Here is a 19,754-nt window from a genome sequence, read left to right as displayed (position 1 = left end):
AAGCGGCCCTTGTTCGGTGATTTCCCGTGCCGGTCCGTGTCGGGACCCACCAGCCGAGGCCGAACCAAGCGGGCTGCCCAATCCCCCACCGACCCACCGACCGACCGGCGCCTCCCCCTCCCTCCCTCCACCTCGCACCGGCGCCGCACGCCTGAGTCGCCGACCCCAACAACCCGTCCACGCCCGCCTCCCCTCCCCTCCCCTCCCCTCTCCCCCGGTCTCTCCCCTGCCGCCTCACGCCACCCTCTCCTCCGCGGCGGACCCTAGCTCGCTGGATCTCTCCCCGGCGACGAGCTCCGCGTCGGATCAGCTCGGGCCTCCCCTGCCTCGGGTCGTGGGTCGCGCGGGTGACTCCTCGGTGGCTTGGTCCGTATGGGGCTCTCTTCGGCCGCGGCAGGCGACGGGGCGCAGCTGTGCGTGTTCGACCTCAGGAGGGGGCAGCAGGAGGGCCAGGAGCTCGACAAGATCCTCTTCTTCCACCCTGCCGACTGCCCCATCCTGCTCCAACTCTCCGTCATTGGACTCTGCGAGGGGATCGTCACTTTCACGAGGTCGCCTTCTTCGCTTTCCTTCATTTTCGTTGCGTATTCACAACCTAACGTAGGCTAATTAGCTTTGTTGCTTCTGAAACTTAGTTTAGTAAAAAAAAAAGGAATCAGCTTCGCAGAGTAGCACAAAAGTAGTACTTAGACTTCGACCCTGAGCTTAAGATACGAAATTTGTAAGATACTAGTTTTCTATCCGTGCGTTGCAACGGGCGCCAAAAATTTGTTAAATAAAAGTGACATGGCACCATAGCAAACGTGACACAACCTTAGCAAAAGAACACCTTCCTAGTTGCTTCTCGTGGGTCCTTTGGAAATCCCTTGGCAGAGTTTGAATCAATAGATCGAAACACCTGAATTTCAAAGTAAAGAAAGGTCAATGCTTGAAAGACAGAATAACAAGAGGGGCAAATGTTTCTTTTTTCCAACTATATACAAAACTATAAATACCTGAACATGCCATGTCTCTGGATCATTGTCAGTAAAATATGTTGCATCATTTATGTTTATAATCTTCGGTATTCTTTCAATACTGAGCAGAGCATCATCATACGATTTTGCCAACTTTTTAATCCCATGACGTTTGGCCACCTTTAACCGACGCTCCTGAAAGGTTTGCAGAACATCATAAGCAGCTGGACCGTCAATCTTGGAATGCAAGTCGTGCCACGGTTGCCTTGGGCCACGAGCATCAACTGTCTGCAAAATAATGACAAAGAAGAATTATTTTCAGAATAGCCACAAAATAAATACATAGGGCAAATGCAAATATTTTTTCCTATGCTAAAATGCTTTCCTTTTGATAAATGATAATTAAGTACCAAAAATCATATAAGGTTCCCGCCTTTTCAATATTAAGAAAATTCCAGAAATTTTACACAAGAAACAACACAGAAACGAGACACTTACAGCAAAGTTGGGATTGTAATAATCCTCCTTGTGAACAGTCTGAAGAGTCTGAAACAGAGGATGCCAAGGTGTATTATATCGCCCACCACATAAATCAAGGCCTCCGACAAAAGCAATTATCTTTCTCCTATAATTGCCAGCATCAGCATCCACAATAACTGTTTTCTGATGATGAGTAAAAATGGTTCCTGTTTCCTAATCCACACAAACTTCGTAGATAAATAGATGGTACTAAAGAATCATTACAATGCAAGATGACTTGATAAAAAAAATTGGTGAGGGTGGGGTAGACTTATATAAACGCTAAAGATAGACATGATACTTTTAGTGAAAAAAAAAACAAATGATTCATCATAAAGGGTAAATTTGTAGGACATTACCACCACAATTGAGAATTAGAGATAACCTGCTGTTTCACCCAGCTGTGTCGTTTCCCAGTAGATCGTGGGCAAAGCAATACCTGCACTGAAGAATTCTTGAAAAATCTGCATGTCTCCTCGTCTCGAGTGCCCATGAAACCATCCTATAAGTAGAATTTTGATAAGCATGGTGAGACCACCCATGAGGGTTCATCAACTCATTTCTCGGTGCACTTCGATTCTTAATCACCGTGAAGTATGAAAACAAACATGTTACCAAATGTCTCTAGTGAATAAGCTACCAAACTATATGATAGAGAAACTGGACACTAAGTTGAGCAATATCCTCTTAATATTATAAAGTACAGATGACAGCTAGATATTTTTGCAAATCCTTTAACTTGAACACCACATAAATAAATACAAGAGTAAAGTTACAGCACAGTTTGCTCAGGGGGAAAAAAGTTGCAGCACAATTTAATCAAGAAATCGGTGTACTGATTTCAATTACAGAGAAACATCATTAGTGCTACCCTGCATCTGCTTAGCAACTTGGGTAAATTTGAAAAGGCATCTAAGTATTAGAACATTGATAGAATTCGAAATTTGTGGATGCAAAAATATGTTTCTCTGGTAGCGTAAAAACCTCAAAGCAGCATATTTTCAACTCGATAAATAATCCATACCATCTTAAATCCAAGAACGCTCCTTGATGTTGGATCATCCCAAACAAGAAGCAGCACCCGCACCCCTTCCTGTGACTTCATCTTCAACAGTGCCTCCTCTGGACCGTGTTTGGCATGTAGACAGACTTCTTCATTGACTCTTCCAGCTCCTAAATCTCATCCAAGCTCAGGGATGTCAGAATTTTCATAAACCTAATGATGTCGACGTCCGGCACCGCGAAGAAATGCCGGTAGAACTTGTATGAAGAAAGCAAATTTGACGAGAGCCAGATTGCGCCCTCCTCTGACTTCCCAAACTTGGTGCCATCACTCTTCAGCAAGAGCGGGGACGTCAGGCCATGCGCCCCCTCAACCTACAAGATCTTCCGAATCAACTCGGTTCCAGCCGTGATGTTCCCCCACTGATCACTGCCCCCAATCTGCACATTGACACCCATGTTCTTGAACATGTAAAGGAAGTCGTAGCCCTGTAGGAGTTGGTAAGTGAACTCGATGTAGCTCATGCCGTCCTCCGACGCAAGCCGCTTCTTCACACTCTCCTTGGCGATCATTGTCCCGACACGCGCGAATCTCCCTACCTCCTTGAGGAAATCCAGCAGCGTGATCTCCTTCCACCAGTCATAGTTATCTAGGATCAAGAAAGAGCCCATCTTTTCTGACAAATCTGCTTCCGAATTGGGCAAAGGCTGCTCATTTTGCTTCAGGCTGCGTTTTTACCGGATTGGGTGTGGTGGGATGGCTCGGGAGCGCAGCCGAGGATCTGGGCGACGAGGGATTTGATGGCGTCGGAGTTGGTGACGACGGCGGCGACGTCGAGCTCGGGGCGCTCGGCGCTCTTGCTCGAGGGGTCGCCGACGTGCCTAGTGGCGCCGCCAATGAGCGCGACGGCGGTGTGGCCACAATGGCGAAACCAGGAGAGCGCGACGAGACCGAGGAGGTTGCCGAGGTGCAGTCTCTCGGCGGTGGGGTCGAAGCCGCAGTACACCTTGAGCTCCCTTGGGCTTCTGTGCTCCAGGAGCACGTCCACGATGCCGCACCAGGCATCCGTCGATGCTGCCGCGGGGGCAGCGGGAGCGGAAGTTGAAGCCGCGGGGGTGGCGGAGAGGCGGCGGCGGCAGTGGGGTTGGGTGTGGAGGAGCAGGAGGCAGCGGTGTGGGCGGAGGAAGAGCTGCTGCGGCGGCGGGGTCGTGGGGAGGGGGATTTGGTGGCTGGGGCGTGGGGAGGCGTGCGGCGGCGACAGCTAGGATTTTGGAGGCCGATGCGGTTGGGAGAGGAAGGAGGAGACGAGCGGGATGCGTGCGTCTGATCGCGGGCGAGCGGCATCGTGTGGCCGAGTGGCATGTGGACGGGGCAGAGGAATCGCAAGGGAGGCGAAGGAATCGCGAGAGGAGCGAAGGAATATTCGGCGGCGTACGGAACACGCCTTGCGTGTTTTTTAAATTTGTAAGATATTGTAAGGCGAATTAATTTTTTTTTTTTTGGGGGGGGGGGGGGGTTGCTCTCTACTGAACGCATGTACATTGTTTTCCGTGCGATGTTTGTTTATTTCAGTAGATCTCAAGATAACTAGAAACTTTTATTAATAATCACACAAACTAACAATTTGCTTGTGCCACTTCATTTATTGCCTAATTTCTGTGGGTCATCTCATCTCTTCAATTTTGGTTATGTGCAGAATATTTTCTCCTGAAGAGGATTGCGAAGTGATAGAATCAGATAAACACTCACACATTTTTTACCAAGCCGAGCCAGATATTTGGATGGTTCTGGTAACATCTCTTCACGTCATTTATAGTATGACTCTGGGTTTATGTGAACTTCGGTTGTGAAGTTTTTGCACCAAGTCTTCTGATGCAAAAGTATTCTGAATGTTTTGTTGTTGCCTTGTCCGTTAGAGCATCGTTTTTTATCCATTTGTGAACTTTTTTCCTTGATGAAGCTTATGATGGAGACTTGATCTTCAGTTGAGGACTTTGTTCTTGACCTGTGTTATTTTATGTTGCAATATCATCATATACTGCTGAATTTGTTAACATGCAATTTGATGTGCAGGTAGTGGAGAAAACCAAGGAAAATGAACCAACTTGGCGTTGTGGCGCATTGCAAGGGATACTTAAAGAGGTTCATTCGCTTTTTGCGATGTTTCATGGACCAATCCGAACTCTACTCAACAGACAACCAAGTGCTGAACTTGCTCGTGGCCACCTCCGTACATTTGTCACTGATTATTTTAGTGGTGGGTCTACTTTTCCAATTTAATTTTGTGTCTAGCATAACTATTTCGTATCTTGACATGATTCTTACAACTTACAAGGATACATTAGGATGAAAAAGAATTGTGCCCTGTTCAAAAGAAATGCACGATGCTATTTGGGAATCTTTTGATAATCTAATGCCGTATTTGCCTGTTATTTATGCTCTGGAACAGATTTTATTGTTGGTAAAAAGCTACAGCTGCCAACCTTCCGTGACAGCCTAAAGGAGCGGGGAACAGTTCAAATGCTAACAATCTCACGAGAAGTGGCACTTGAAGTTCAGGTACACTGTATAGCTTTAAAATCTGGCATGTCCTCTTGGTTACAAAAAGACCATATTAAGAGTATTTTTAATACAAACAACAGTGTCACAATGATCTCTTACTCCTTATGAGGATACCCGGACCAGTTAAAAGCATTTCCATGTTATTGAGTCCCCTTTTACTGTTATCGTTTGAAATTTCGGCATGGTTATTGAATGTAGTTGGCTATTCGTATCTTGTCCAGAATATAGTCTGGTTTGCAGACCCAGTGTAAGAATAGTACTGATTCCATGCTAGCTGGTGCAGCACCATCTGAACACATTTTTATGGAGTCTTGGCATGGGCATGGTGCCCAGCAGCTTTCAGTAGTCATAACTTGGATCTATTTAATACAAATTATTTCCTATCCCAGCAATGGTTGCTTTGAGCAAAATCTAATACATCTGTTATTTCTTGTTCCTTACTTCCTTTCATGGTTCACAGAAGGTTTTTTTTATACTTCACTGTTTATCTTTTGTGGAATAGGTTAATATACTACCTTCTTGGCTGGTTTGTTATATAGTGTGGTGCTTGGGAGGGGGTACTGTTGACAACATTAGCATCTACTCCCTCTGTCTCGCAATATAAGGCTATCATCATGGGATAAATGAGTTCACAATTTTAAGTCCAATGGGGGAACCTTAACCTACTTTGGTGCTGTAAAAGTCACTGCGTAGCTATAGTATGCCATTCGAAGTATGCATATTCTAAAACAATTAGCTTTTTCTTAGATTTAGTGCCTTCACAATCAGCGCGCATGGACTTGGACTTCTATTATGAGATGGAGGGAGTACATTAGAAAGGGTTGCTTTTAATTGTTGTCATACAGCACAGTTGAATTGGTTCTAGGTAAGTAGAAGCTTGCTTTCCGAGGAAAATCATTTAGACCCAATTCAATCGCCATATTACACTTTCACAGTAGCCTCCAGCAGACAACAGTAGTACAAATATCATGGTTTGCATTATTATCTATATTCTAGAAATCTAGAATCATGTCCAATGCAAATTGCAATAGTTGCATATATTTGTTTTATCTATTTCAACCATTGATGTGTTAGTGTTCCAGTCACTCACCACAGTCCTTGGATCATGTCTTGGGAATGTCACCTGCCAATCGCTTGTATTATTTGAAGATCTCCTGGTGTCAACGACACTGCCGCCGGTACGATCTCCCTGTAATTACCAGTCCCATTCAAAATTTGTTTGCTTTTGTTGATTATATGAGCATGTGGTTCCCTTGGTTAAGGACTCAAAAGTGCCTTTTGTTTCTGCAGGATGATACTTTAAACCTATATACTTACGCTGTCCTGAGGCTAACTCCTCATGCTTTATCTTCCAATGCAAGCTCCTGGTCCTATTTGCGGAAAGGATCTTCTGTTAATGCTGGCCCCACTTCAAGTTCGTCAAATGGAACAACTGCAGGAGAAAGGTATCATAGTCGATCTCGTGATACTTCTCCTGGTGGACAAAATCAGATGCATCATAATTTCAGGCCTCTCTTGCGCGAGAAATTGTCAAAGGGAAAGGATGGTTTTATTGCTGATTTCACAGCTACAGAAGTTCGTGGTGCTGTACCCTTGACTCCAATACTGTGGTTCCAGCAGGCAGAGGAGCGTATGCACCTATGCATATATCAGCACAAGAATATCACTATTTTACTGCTGATTCCAGCTTCCTCAGTGATAAATGGAGAAGAGGGTATTGCTCATGTGAAGAAGCATCTGCTTGAAAATGTAAAGTGCTTAATTTCCTCTGTCGTATTCTTCATGAAGATTATGGCTGTGAATGCATGCTCAATAATTTAATCAATCTTGTAGGCATCACAGAAGATTATCACCGTTGAACTGAAATTGTCACGAGGATGGGGTGGTGAAAATGCTTATCATGTTAGTGGATATCGCTACTTGCTTGTTGATCCAGACAAAAAAGTATCAAGAGCCTCGCCACCTGGGAAAGTCACCACCTTGTCAAGGGTATGCTCTTTTGTTTGAGTGAATTTATTTGATAGTTTGTTCTATCTTGTTTGTCATTTATTTATTTGGGAAACATGTGTCCTTTCGGCACACTGTAACTTGTTATTGGAGAGTGATGATGCTATTCTGTTTGATACACTATTAGGTGTTAGGTTTATTAGGTTAAACAGCTTTTTTCTAGCTTATTTTATCCCTACTTGACTTATAATGTTAGTTTGAATGTCTTCTGCGATGAAATTATGCAGGATTCTCTGCTCGCCCTCAATAGGCTAAGACAAGAAGTAGATTTAGAGAAGTCAAGATCTAAGAGAACTGATCCTTGTCATGATAAGGATTACGAAGCATGCATCAGAACCAAAAGTAATGCATGGGTTATCGCTAAAATTACTCAAGGGAGGGAGCTTTATATGGCTTTGGAGAAGGGTGGTGAAACACTTCTTTATGCATCGACTGCTGTAGAGAAATTTAGCAGCAGGTATTATTTTTTTTAATTTCTGGTGGCTAATTCCAGTTTCATATTAAGGATGTCCATTGGTGGTCAATTCGAGTCGTCTGTGCCTAGCATTCGAAGAAGAATCGTGCTAACCGTTCACAGGCAATTTACGCTCATGCAGGCTTTTTATGTTGGCCTAAAGCTGCTTCTGACCTTTTAATATTTGCATCCTCTCTCAGGTACTGTGAAGGAGTATTCTCTACAGACTAAAAGCACCAGCATTGGATGTCACCCTTTCCATGCACTACCTCCTGTCCAACTCATTGGTTTTAAGCTGGATCAGTCCCCTTCAGCGTGGGGAATTTGAATCCTGCTTTGCAAAGGGAATAAGGGATTCATATCAGTTGTACAGATTCTCTGTTGTCATTTGTTATGTGTGCCGAAAAAAAGGGAACTAGCGTACTCCGGGAATAACGCAGAGCAAAAAAGAGTTTGTGTTGGGGGAATGGTACCGTGTGGTTCCCATTTGTTGATTTTCGGTCACAATGATCAATCCTAAAATCAAAGTAGCGAGACTAATACCAAAGTAAGATGTTTCCTTCATGCTCTGATTGAGTTTGGCTTGAGAAGGAGCAGCGAAACTCTAGGGATCAATGAGGTCTTAAAAGGAGGTGAATTAAAATATTTAAAAATTAATCGGTTTTAAAAACTTTATAAGATCAATTTATATTTAAATGTATTTTAGATTTATTTAGTATGTCTACTCTAATTTTTAAAAAAGGTTTGTATCTTATAGCTAATTTTAGTAAACTAGTTTAGTAAAGTAAACCAGTAATTGTAAGTATGTAAAGAATGTAAATATGGAAACGTAAAGATAGTAGTGAGAGTAAATTTAGTATCAGAGATTTTTATCTTGTAGTATTAATATTATAAATGTCACCTTTAGTCTATATTAAAGCATTCATTTAGGCTATAGCTAATAAATGGTATTTGGTTATGGTCCTTAAGTCATCTAGGTCTTTTCAGCTATCAAGATAAGGTTTCACAATAAGTCTCTCTTTTGATCACTTACTGTTGTCTTCACTTTGGAGCTTAAGTTATCGAGGTAAAAGCCTTCGTGTTCCTGTATAAGAGTCTTATTGTCGCTCTATACTATATTGAAAGGTCAACAAGTATGAGCGATCAAGACTTATGGTGCTGACGAGTCATCAAAATAATAGGGTATCGATATACCACTTAGTACATTATAGAATAACTTGATCATTTCTTTAGAAAATAACACCTAGCAATAATTCTTTTTAATCTATTAACACTAATCACTATATAATTTTGTGCTTAATTATCTTGAACAATCATTTTTGGTATTTTGATGGGTTGGATGTCTTTTCCTGAACTTTAGGACATTAAAATGATCGAGTGTGTGGAGAGTATTTATAGTCTCAAATCCGTAAATTTGCTATTGCTTCAACCATCAAAAAAGGCAATAAATATGGGAAGCAGATGCTATGCCATCGCAACAAACAAACACAACAAAAATTGGCTATTCCTATGCGCTAGCTCTAAATTGAATCGTGATATCCATAACTTTTGTCTAATCGTACGCTCGACTGGTATTAATCATCTTTTCTTGTCATAAATTTAGAGCAATTGTGGACTGAGCAGTATCTCAGTTGACTAGTGCCACTCGGGTTCTAACTCAGGACGCACTAATTATGGATACCTTTCCAAGAAAACTGGTTTCAACGAGTTTCTTTAACTCGCCAAAGTTTGATATATTTTTGCTATCTATCTCATACGATCAAGCCACAAAGAAAAGTGTGATTGTGACTAATAAAGACTTCTGTCCAGTTGGGGCCTTCTCCAAGATTAAGATTCAGTTTCATCCTCCAATTAAGAACTATAGCTAGGTATTCAGCAGGTCTACCAGACAATGGCCTCAATTCTGGAGAGGTTGTTGACGTATTCCCCTTTAAACTGAAATGGTACAGATGGTTCTCTTGTTATGCCACACATCCAGAACTGTCACCGGAAAAATATGTTCACCTCATATAGTATATGAGGAATCATAGACAACCTTATGAACAGTTCATTCAAAACAACAAATAAGTAATGTAAAAAATGAGAAGATTCTGAGGTCACCTTTATTTGGTTCAACAAAGAACGCTCCAGGGCGATCATATTCATATCCTTCAAGCATGTATTATCTATCTCTCCAACTTCTTCCGTGCAGCCGACTAATGAAGAACAGAATATGTATTTAACCTTTATTTCTAACTTTCATGTCACTAGACGTCTGTTCGTTTGAGCTTCTATTTTTAGCTTCTAGCTAAAAAACTGTTTTTTTTTTCTTCTAAAAAGCTACTTTTGGATTTTAGCTATTAGCTTTTACAATAAATTTTTAACTTCTCAGCACATCAAAAATCAGAAAAAACTTATATCAGTCAGCTTCTAGTTTATTTTCTTAGAAGCAGACTTTTTACTTCTCCAAAAATCTTTTTCAACAATCCTGTTTGTTTAGGCTCTAGCAGAAATTCAAACAAATATATGCCCTAATCATTAGTAAGAAAGCACTTACCAGGACAACATGGTCTCCATAATACATATACATTCATCTGTATGTGTGACGGCACATGAATGAGATAATTTAGCGAAATCATCTTATGTGCGTAGAAAATGACATGCTTTTTTTTTCAAAGCAAGAAAAATGGCATACTATTCTCGGTTGAAGGAGTAATGCTGACAGATGGCTAACTATTAATCCTACAACTGGAGACAAAATAAACTGGAGCTTCCCGGAGTTTGGAGAGAAGGGGCCCGAGGGGCTCTGCCGTCCCCATCCTTCTGTGCACAGTTTTACAGGTACACATTCATTTACTATTATTAATGTTTCTGGATGCACCTTCGCTGTCATTTGCTTACGTTTTTTGATCTTCGCCAAACTTGTTGGCGTCCGAAGTCGAAACGAAAGCTACGATGCTTCTCGGGAAATTCACGCCAGGCGAAGCCCAGTTGCGGGCTGAGCAGGGTCTTGGCCGAAGGCTCAATCGAGTCTTGGAATACAGGGGCCTTTCCTACAGAGATAGGTCAAAGATTAGCGTGCTCCTGCAAGGTCCTGGAGAGGGCTCCTCGGTGGAAGATATCAGCGAAGAACTTCCCACTAGTGCTTCGAAAAGACACCCGAAACGCTCGCCGCAAGGAGGCCGGAAGAAAAAGGCATTGGCCCTTCAGAAAAGACCGCACGAGGTTGCCACCGACGATGCTCGCGAAGAGGCAACTCCTGAGGGTGCAGTGGCACTACGCACCGTGCCCTTAAGGCAGGAGGTGCCCGAGAGTACCCAGGATCCCCGCCCCTCCCCGAAATCGGGGTTCTGCTCTCGCGTGGACCTTCCCACGCTAATCCTGAGCGACGACGTGGAGGATCCGGCGGAAACACGAACCATCGTCGAAATCACTGCCAGGGACACCAAGGTCGAAGGGGCTGAAAATATTGAAGCTGTAGCCGACTCTTTGCCCTCCTCGTCGTCGAGCTTGTCCTCCGACACGGAGGAGTCTACGTCCACTGCACCCCACCGTGGCGGGAAAGGGCTGACGAGTCATGGTGGGCTGATTGACGCGAAAGCTATCGAGCCTGAGACATTTAAGATTTCTTTGTTTGAACCAAGCTCTGGGGAGTTTAGCGATGCCAAAAAGATTTTTAGCACCTTCGTCCTGCCCAAGCTTGAGATTTCCCTTGCCCAGAATCCCGCCACGGGAACTTCTCGACGCTTCCGATGTGGCGATTGCGAAGGTATATCCGTATGTTCTATTATATTTGTATTTTGGTCATTTTATTACTCGCTCTCATATCTGTGCAACGTCCTAGGCTATGCTTATCTTGCGGGCTCAACGCAAACAAGCGGAAAATTATGAAGCCCACGCTCAGAATGCGGAGGCGCAAATAGACATGTTGCAGAAGCGCGCAGAAAGAGTTGGAGGCCACAAACGCAAATTTGCGCACCGAGTGAGGGAAGACAAGATGCACCTGGAACAACTTGAGAAGGAATTAAGCGCCATCCTCTCGGAGAAACAGGGAGCCGAAGAGGAGGTCAAGTGCTTGCGATAAAATTTACAATCATCTGAAGTGCAAGTCTCTGACCTGCAGGCGCTTTGCACCGCTGAAACCGCTAAAGCACAGCAATTGCAAGAAGAGCTGAATGAGACAAAGGCTTTGTCCGAAGATGCCTTAAATGCACTTGGGGAGCTGGAGCCGAAGGCTGTCGTCGCATGCGAAGCCATCAGCAGCACCTTTGAAGGGATTGGTGCTTCGGCCACGCCCCCAACACTTGATATTGTCTGGCTGGGTGGTCTTATAAGGTGGATTTATGAAACTAGCGGAAGCCTTCTCCCTGCGGCTCAATTGTATGAAGACTTCTGTGCAATGGTCTCAGCTCGAAGCCTTGTCCAATCAATTGAAATGACTGGCTGCGACCATCACATTGCACTCCAGAAGCACACCTTCCGGTATCCAATGAACATGTCTACTTCGGCCGTGTCGAGGGCATCGAAGGCCACTGCCCGATCATTCACCACCAATTATTGGTGCAGACATGGCCACGATCTTGCCCTTCGGGAGGCGGAGATGAACCACCAGTGAGTACGTTGCTTCTTATTACCAGTTTTATTTAATTGGTTCAGTCGTGTGTGCTTTGAAGAAATCTTTCTCTTGTAGGCCAAGGCGAGGGAGGAACCTTCAGCTAAGGCTACGACCGCGGTGGCCGAAAAGACAGGGAAGGTGTGACGAATTAGTGCGAAGCTTCACATTGTCTATTGAAATTTTGTTATAACCTGGGGCGATGTAATATATATTAGCAATGTAATATATACTATTTTCACTTGTTGCAAAATGTTCTTGACTGTTTGCGCTCCCTGCGCAGGTCCTTCCCTCTGACACTGCGCAGGTAGCTGAAGAGGCTGTTCCCATTACTATGATGCGGGACTCCTTTCACCGCCGCCATCCAGATATTGAATTTGAGCGGTACTGGGAGGCGAAGTGTAGGGCATACGATGTGATGAATAACAGAACCAAAGCATTTTGGAGATCTTTTAGCCCTTCGGCTTTGGTTATCTGCAGAGCTGAGCGTAATTCGCGTCGGATTGCGCGCGGAAACGTCGAACCATCACCTACTCTCATCGAACTGAAGCCCGAGCCCAAAGACGACGACGGACTCCTGCCTTGCCAGGCTCAGCTTTGCTACCGCCGGGGGCCCTCTTTGCAGTTAGTGCAACACACCGAAGGCGAGAGCGCCCTTCATGCATTTCCCGCCGCTTCATCTTCTTACATTGGGTCCCTACTGGACCCAACTATGCCTTTTCATGCTAGTCAAGGCATAGCCTTTCAATTTGATTTTAGTCGATGGTATAAGGATTTTGTTGATCCTGATATTGATCGCTTTGCGGAATAAAAAGTGTTTTTACAATTAATGTTACTTCGCTTTTGGGCGTTTGAGTTGTTTCTTCGACGGCACCGCGCTTGAAGTGTGATTTTAGTAAAGACGTTTCGCAATGCTTTGAGAGGTTAGGAACACTTCACAATAACTTGAGCAAAGTCTCCCTCGGCGAACACTGTTTACCCGACTTTCTAGGGTCGCAGGAACCGAGTACTGTTCGCGAAGCGTTTTCTCGAGTGTCATTCCCGATAATTTATTTGGGGTGATGCCTCAGCGGTGATGGATGTTTAAGATCTGAGAACACCGTCCCCCCTCCTGACTTTTTGCCGTAGGTACTTTCGGCAACGATGGAAGTGTTGTTCCGAGAACGCCGTCCCCCCCCCCCCCCCGACTTTTTGTTGTAGGTACCTTTGACTGATGGAACTTTATTCTTTGGTGCGGGGGGCAGGCACTCTTAGCTCCTGACTTTTTAGCAAGAAGTGCGCCACCTTCGTTCAAGTCGAGCAGCACTTCGGCTTTTCTTCCGAAGGTTTGTTTTTCCTTCGGTGCGCGGGCAGGCACTCTTAGCCCCCGACTTTTTAGCAAGAAGTGTGCTGCCTTCTTTCGGGTCGAGCGACACTTTGACTTTTTCTTCCGAAGGTTTGTTTTTCCTTCGGTGCGGGGGCAGGCACTCTTAGCCCCTGAATTTTTAGTGAGAAGTGCGCTGCCTTCTTTCAGGTTGAACGGCACTTTGGCTTTTTCTTCCGAAGGTTTATTTTCCTTCGGTGCGGGGGCAGACACTCTTAGCCCCGACTTTTTAGCGAGAAGTGCGTTGCCTTCTTTCGGGTCGAGCGGCACTTCGGCTTTATCTAAGAATTTCTTTTATTTTCAGGTCGAAAGGGTACGGTGTCTTTTCTTGACACTTCGCACCTCAAGTTTTGCCGTCAACTTCCGGCACGCTCCCCGTCGATTGGTGTGCCGCCTTGTTCTGAAAGGCTGGCATACATCGACGACGAGTCATTCATACTCAAACCAAAGTGCATTCTTTTTTGGGGGTATATCCATTATATTGATGTTTACAAGGGCCTCTGCCTCATTAAAAACCTCACGCCTTAACGAAGGGGTCCCTTGTGAGGAAAAGAGTGCAGTTCCCGTACATTTTTTATTACATGAAAAGAAAATTACATAAACGTTGCCTTGGCACGGGTGCTTCGCCCAGAGGTGCGAAGACCTTCACCGCTATTACACGTAGAATTTACGAAGGTTATTCGCATTCCAAGTATGCGGGAGCTCCTTGCCCTCCAGAGTAGCCAAGTGATACGAGCCGGGCCTTAACGACCTTTTGACCAAGAAAGGGCCGTCCCACTTGCTCAACAGTTTTCCCACTGATGAGGCATTGCTAATTCTTTGCAGCACCAAATCTCCAGGGACGAAGTTCTTTACGGATATTTTCTTATCTCTCCACTTTCTTGTCTCCTCTTGGTACTTGTTCAAATTTTTGGCAGCCTGCAATCTCACTTCCTAGAGGGAATCTTTTGATGTTAATTCTTCGCTTTGCTCTAATTCATTTATAACCCTAAATGATTTGTTCTTACACTCTTCCGGAGTCATTGCCTCCTCTCCGAAGAGCAGGTGAAATGGTGTGAAACCGGTTGGTCTTGTTATCGTTGTTCTTATAGACCATAAGACCTTCGGCAGCTCTTCAACCCATTTTCCTTTTGCCAGACCTTGTAGTCGCTTTGCAACACTCCAAAGACGATACCGTTCGCTCTTCTACGGCTCCATTTGACTGTGGGTGATATATAGACGCGAAATGGACTTTGATTCCCAAGCCTTCACAGAAGTGCCTGAATCCTGCACTGTCAAATTGGGTGCCGTTGTCTACGGTTACTTCTTGTGGGACTCCGAAATGGCAGATGATGTGCTGCCATAAGAATTTTTGGATATTTTTTGATGTTATGTTTACGAGCTGCATTGCCTCCACCCACTTGGAGAAGTATTCGACTGCAACGACAGCATACCACAAGTTCCCTGGAGCGGCTGGCAGCTGGCCGACAATGTCAATTCCCCACTGTGTTAACGACTAGACTAGTGGGATTAGCTGTGTCTTTGCTGAAGGACTGTTTGACCCCTTCGCCCAGTACTGGCACTGTATACAACTTCGAACTATGTAATCCGCATCACTGAGCGCCTTCAGCCAAAAGAATCCCTATCTGTATACCTTTCCAACTAAGGCTCGTGTACCCACATAAGAGCCACATAGTCCACCGTGTATTTCTTTCACCAAATTCTACCCTTCTTCCTGAGATATGCACCGCAATCAAGGTGCATAGACTTTGACCTTGTACAAATTGTTTCCCACAATTTTGTAATTTCTAGCTCTTTGGGCCATGCGCTTCGCTTCAACATTATCTTCGGGCTCGTGATAGCTACAAAGGTAAGCCATTATTGGAGAGCGCCAATCTTCGCTTTCAATCATAGCAACCGAGCACGTTGTCTGCGAACAGTCTTGGACAGCTAGCATGCTCAACTTTTGGTAGAATACATCTAGTGGTATAGGCAGATTTTGTGCGGTGGTTTTGGCGAGGTCATCTGCTTCGAAGTTGTCATTCCTCGATATACTCTTGACTGTGAACCCCAGGAAGTACTTTTCCATGCTTCAGACTGCTGCCTTGTACTTAACAAGCTCTTGCTCTTTTGTCTGAAACGTCTTGTCGATCTGGCTTGCTATTACTTTGGAGTCCGTCTTAACCAGCACCCTTCGAGCACCCAAAGCTTTTGCCTTGCGAAGGCCAAGGAGGACGGCTTCGTACTCCGCGATATTGTTTGTAGATCGAAATTCTAGTCTGGCAGCATATCTTAATTTTACGCCCGAAGGCAAACATAGTACTGCCGCCGCACCTGCTCCTGTAGCCCCCCATGCCCCATTGCAATATGTGATCCAGATCGGGTCTAACGGTTTTTCTACTGGGGCTTCAGCCAGCGGCGTCCATTCTGCTATGAAGTCTGCTAACGCCTGGGATTTCATCGCCGTTCTTGCCACAAAAGCTGTCATGAGTGGGGCAATTTCTGCAGCCCATTTCACCATCCTTCCTATAGCTTCTCTGTTTTCAAACATGTCGCGAAGGGATAAGGAGGTTGGTACTATGATCTCGTGAGCCGTGAAGTAATGACGAAGCTTGCGAGATGCCATGACCAGTGCGTATGCTACCTTCTCCATTTTGGTATAGAATCTCTTCGGTCTTGCAAGAGCTTCTGACACATAGTATATTAGGAACTGCTGTAGCTTGTTTTCGTGCCTCTCCTGCACAAGTACAACGCTTACTGCCGAAGGGGATGCCGCTATGTACAACAACAAATCAGCCTCGGGATCGGGACTGGATAGGGCTGTGAGCTTCGTCAAATAGTTCTTCAGTTCATTGAAGGCTTCTTGCTGCTCCACACGCCATCTGAATGGGTCAGAGCTTTTTAACATTCTGAAGAAAGGTAAGCTTTGTCCTGCAGATTTTGCAATGAACAGATTCAGTGCCGCTAACCTTCCTATCGAGCGCTGTGCTTGCTTTCTGCTCTGCGGAGGTTTCATGTTTATTATTTCCTGGATCTTTTGGGGTTCTACTTTGATGCCTCACTTCGACACCAAGAACCCTAATAGCCTCCCAGACTGCACTCTGAAGGCCCATTTTTTTGGGTTTAGCTTTAGTCCCGCCCTTCGCAAATTTCCGAAGGTTTCCCGTAGGTCTTCGAGATGTTGGCTTCTTCTTGCACTCTTGACCACTATGTTGTCAACGTATGCTAGGACATTTTGCCCTATTTGTGAACTTAGCACTGTTTGCACCAATATGGTGAAGGTTACGCCAGCATTTTGGAGGCCGAAGGGCATCCTCATAAAGCAGTATATGCCAAAGGATGTCCTGAAACTTGTCTTCTCATCTTCCTTTGCCATCCAAACTTGGTGGTACCCTGAGTATGCATCTAGAAAGCTCAACATTTCACAACCAGCCGCGGAGTCCACCAACTGATCAATTCTAGGTAATGGGAAATCATCCTTAAGACAAGCCTTGTTTAGGTCTGTGAAGTCTACGCACATTCTCCACTTACCGTTGCTTTTCTTGACTAGCACTGGGTTGGCCAGCCATTCTGAGTGCAACACTTCACGTATTACGCCAGCATCCAACAGCTTCTTTACCTCAGCCTTCGCTGCTTCTTCCCTTTCATTCGAAGCTTTCTGGAGCTTTTGCTTCCTTGGCTTCGCGTGGGGATCTACATTTTAATGTGTCCTGAATGATTTCCCTACTGACTCCTTGCAAGTCCTTTGGAGACCAAGCGAAGACATCCTCATTGCTGCAAAGAAACATGATCAGTTCTCGCTGGTCCTCCTATGGGACCTCCGCCCCTATGGTGATTTTTTTATCTAGTTATTCTGGATGTAGCGGCACTATTCTGGTTTCCCATTCTGGTATAGCCTTCGCCACTTTCTTTACCTTTGGCTGGATCTCACTTTCCTCGCAATCCATCGAAGGTTCCATCACCATATGGACATTTCGCCATCCTGGAGTGATTCCTACTTCGATTCTGCGGGCCACTTGCTGATCTCCAAACACTGTTATGAAGCCTCCGGGACCCGGCAGTTTCATGCACAGATATGCTTGGTGCGTTATTGCTCCGAATGTGTTCAGGACTCCTCGACCGAATATCGCATTATATGGATAATTGGTGTCGACCACATTGAAGGTAATATCCTCTATCCAGAAATTTGTCCCTTCACCAAATGACACCGGGATTGTTATCTTTCCCAGAGCGTTGATTGTGTTTCCGTCGAAGCCTAGCAACGAAGCCCAGCCTGGTCCAGGTGGATTCGCCATAAACCCATTTTGTCGAAGGCATCCACAAAGATAATATCCGCGGAGCTCCCACCATATATCAAGATTCTATGCACTTCGTTTCCCAAAATGTTTGCTGTGATCACGAAGGCATCCGTGTGTGGGTAATCTAGAACCCTCATGTCATCTTGCGAGAATGTGATGGGCACATTGGACCATCTTGAGTGAACGTAAGTTGGCCCTACACCAACGTGGTTGACCCTTCGCACATTTTTTTTTGCTGCCTCTTAGATTCTATCTGCTGATTAGATCCTCCTGAGATCGCCAACACCACATTGTATCCATGATTTACTATGTTCGTGAACCTACTGGTCTCTGGTGGTGCTTCAATCGTAGGTCTTGGTGGAGGCGGAGGTAGCTCCCCTTGGAGGGTCAGTTGCCCCATTGTTTGATCCAGCTGAGCTCAGGCTGCAGGGGCATATTGTTGTGGCGTAAGCATCAGTCGCCACTGGTTGGCAAACGTCGTGCATTGGTTGGGGTTTTCCCATGCTTCGCCTCACCTAAATTGTGCGGCGTGGTGTATGGTTCTTGCCTGATTGAAGGATTGCTTCGTTAAGCTCTCTTTCAAGGCTATGACCTGTGAGCACTGCTTGGTCCTATGGCCGGCTCCTTTGCCATGTAACTTGTAGTAGAACGTGGCCGGGTCTTGCGGAACCCGTCCACCCCGGCCTCCTCGGCCCCTACCTCTGCTAGTTCAGCCTCCTCGAGTAGCCCCACTCTAACCTTCGCTTATCACTTGAGCAGCTTCGAAGGGGTTGGAGTCTATTTGATTGACCTCTTTTTGCCTTGTTATATAGTCAGATGCTTCATCTTTCCTCACATGCCGCAATCGGTCTCTAGAGTGGCCAGTGCCTGCCTCCCTGGCCGACGTATTTGCTTTTGTTGCTTTTGAGGCTACCATTTCATTTTTCCTCCGAAGATGGTCGGGCTTGGATCTCGCATATTCTTCCATCTTGTTAAGCAGCTCTTGTACACTCCCTGGCCTCTTTCTTGTAAGCTTTCCTGCTAGGAGTCCCCCTCTGATGCCCTGTATGGCTGCGTCGATGATTGTGTCTTCGCTCAACCCCTTCACTTGACAGCGGATGTGTACGAAGCGATGCATGTAGCTATGTAATGTTTCTGTTGGTGGTTGTTTCAGTGCGAAGAGGTCGCTCGCGGTAATTTTGTCTACTCGATTTTCCTGAAAATTGTGGTACATGGCATTACACAATTTCTCCCACGAGTAGATGGATCTCGGAGGCAACACAGAGTACCACGATCTTGCTATCCCTTTTACAGTCGTCATGAAGGCCTTCGTCAGTGTTGCATCGTCTCCTCCGATATATTTGACTACCGCTTTGGAACTCATTACGAATTCCCTTGGATCTGACTCTCCATTGAACATTACTACTCTAGGCATCTTGAAGCCTGAGGGCCACAGCTGGTTCTGCAGACCAATGAATAGCGGGGATTTCGGGTCCCCCGCGGATGACCGTCGCCGAAGGTCCTACGCAGGTCATGCCGTGTCTTCCGACAACGTCACGTGGAAAGCTGTTTCCTCCGCACGATGTAGCATATCGATTTCCTCTTCCATTTTCTCTAATGTCTTCCTAGCTTCCTCTACCCGCCTGCGGTATTTTGCAGCTTTTCGACTTGCTACCAGGCTATCCAACATATGCTTTTTCTACGCAATCTGCCTCTCTAGCTCTTCGGCTTCCAACCTAGCTGTTCTTTCCTCCTGTGTTTCATTTTCATCTTCATACACTGCGAAGTCATCCAGGTCTTCCCACTCTTTGTCTTGCGCCTTTCCTCCTTCTTATGCCGAAGGCTCAAAGCGTGCGTGATTGCTTGTTTCCACAACCCGCGCTGGTGCCGCACTTTCCTAGACGGCCGCTCCATGCCTGTCATCATTGCTTCCTAGTGGTGCAACATCAACACTGTAGTGTTGTTCGCGCCCACCGAAAGCTCCTCTGACCGAAGCATTGCTTGACCCTAGTAGCGCCGAAGGGGGTCTTTCGACTGAAGGTC

At 45.4% G+C, this 19,754-nt stretch overlaps 2 protein-coding genes across 5 annotated transcripts; one reads left to right on the top strand and one right to left on the bottom strand.

Annotated features, from left to right (window-relative positions):
- Positions 1-75: 75 nt before the first annotated feature.
- On the top strand, positions 76-7,968 carry LOC133898874 (vacuolar fusion protein CCZ1 homolog). Of its 3 annotated transcripts, XM_062339670.1 has the most exons (10): positions 77-551; positions 4,175-4,268; positions 4,552-4,735; positions 4,928-5,037; positions 6,123-6,218; positions 6,331-6,485; positions 6,549-6,789; positions 6,874-7,029; positions 7,275-7,504; positions 7,702-7,968. In XM_062339670.1, the coding sequence occupies exons 1-10, from the start codon at positions 373-375 to the stop codon at positions 7,730-7,732; spliced, it is 1,476 nt and encodes a 491-aa protein (XP_062195654.1). In that variant the 5' UTR covers positions 77-372; the 3' UTR covers positions 7,733-7,968. The 3 variants fall into 3 exon arrangements, with proteins under 3 accessions (XP_062195655.1, XP_062195654.1, XP_062195653.1); XM_062339669.1 differs by having other exon boundaries at positions 6,331-6,789; XM_062339671.1 differs by lacking the exon at positions 7,275-7,504 and having other exon boundaries at positions 76-551; positions 6,331-6,789.
- LOC133898875 (phospholipase D gamma 1-like) lies at positions 746-2,595 on the bottom strand. 2 transcript variants are annotated; one of them, XM_062339672.1, is made up of 5 exons: positions 2,500-2,595; positions 1,861-1,977; positions 1,455-1,649; positions 996-1,244; positions 746-898 (listed from the first exon to the last, which is right to left on the bottom strand). In XM_062339672.1, exons 1-5 carry the CDS (start codon positions 2,578-2,580, stop codon positions 815-817), a joined length of 726 nt encoding a protein of 241 aa, XP_062195656.1. In that variant the 5' UTR covers positions 2,581-2,595; the 3' UTR covers positions 746-814. The 2 variants fall into 2 exon arrangements, with proteins under 2 accessions (XP_062195656.1, XP_062195657.1); XM_062339673.1 differs by lacking the exon at positions 1,455-1,649 and having other exon boundaries at positions 747-898; positions 1,915-1,977.
- Positions 7,969-19,754: the final 11,786 nt, after the last annotated feature.

Source organism: Phragmites australis, chromosome 18, assembly GCF_958298935.1.
Source record: "Phragmites australis chromosome 18, lpPhrAust1.1, whole genome shotgun sequence".
NCBI lineage: Eukaryota > Viridiplantae > Streptophyta > Magnoliopsida > Poales > Poaceae > Phragmites > Phragmites australis.
The sequence above is the reverse complement of the archived record's forward strand: the minus strand, read 5'-3'. Positions and strand labels throughout refer to the sequence as shown.

Coding starts and splice junctions, on each gene's coding strand:
- LOC133898875 (XM_062339672.1), bottom strand. CDS start 2,580: ATGAAGTCACAGGAAGGGGTGCGGGTGCTGCTTCTTGTTTGGGATGAT. Junction 1,650..1,860: donor ACAGCTGGGTGAAACAGCAG/GTTATCTCTAAT, acceptor TGTGTGGATTAG/GAAACAGGAACCATTTTTAC. Junction 1,245..1,454: donor ATTACAATCCCAACTTTGCT/GTAAGTGTCTCG, acceptor ATTATTTTGCAG/ACAGTTGATGCTCGTGGCCC.
- LOC133898874 (XM_062339669.1), top strand. CDS start 373: ATGGGGCTCTCTTCGGCCGCGGCAGGCGACGGGGCGCAGCTGTGCGTG. Junction 4,736..4,927: donor TGTCACTGATTATTTTAGTG/GTGGGTCTACTT, acceptor GCTCTGGAACAG/ATTTTATTGTTGGTAAAAAG. Junction 7,030..7,274: donor AAGTCACCACCTTGTCAAGG/GTATGCTCTTTT, acceptor GAAATTATGCAG/GATTCTCTGCTCGCCCTCAA.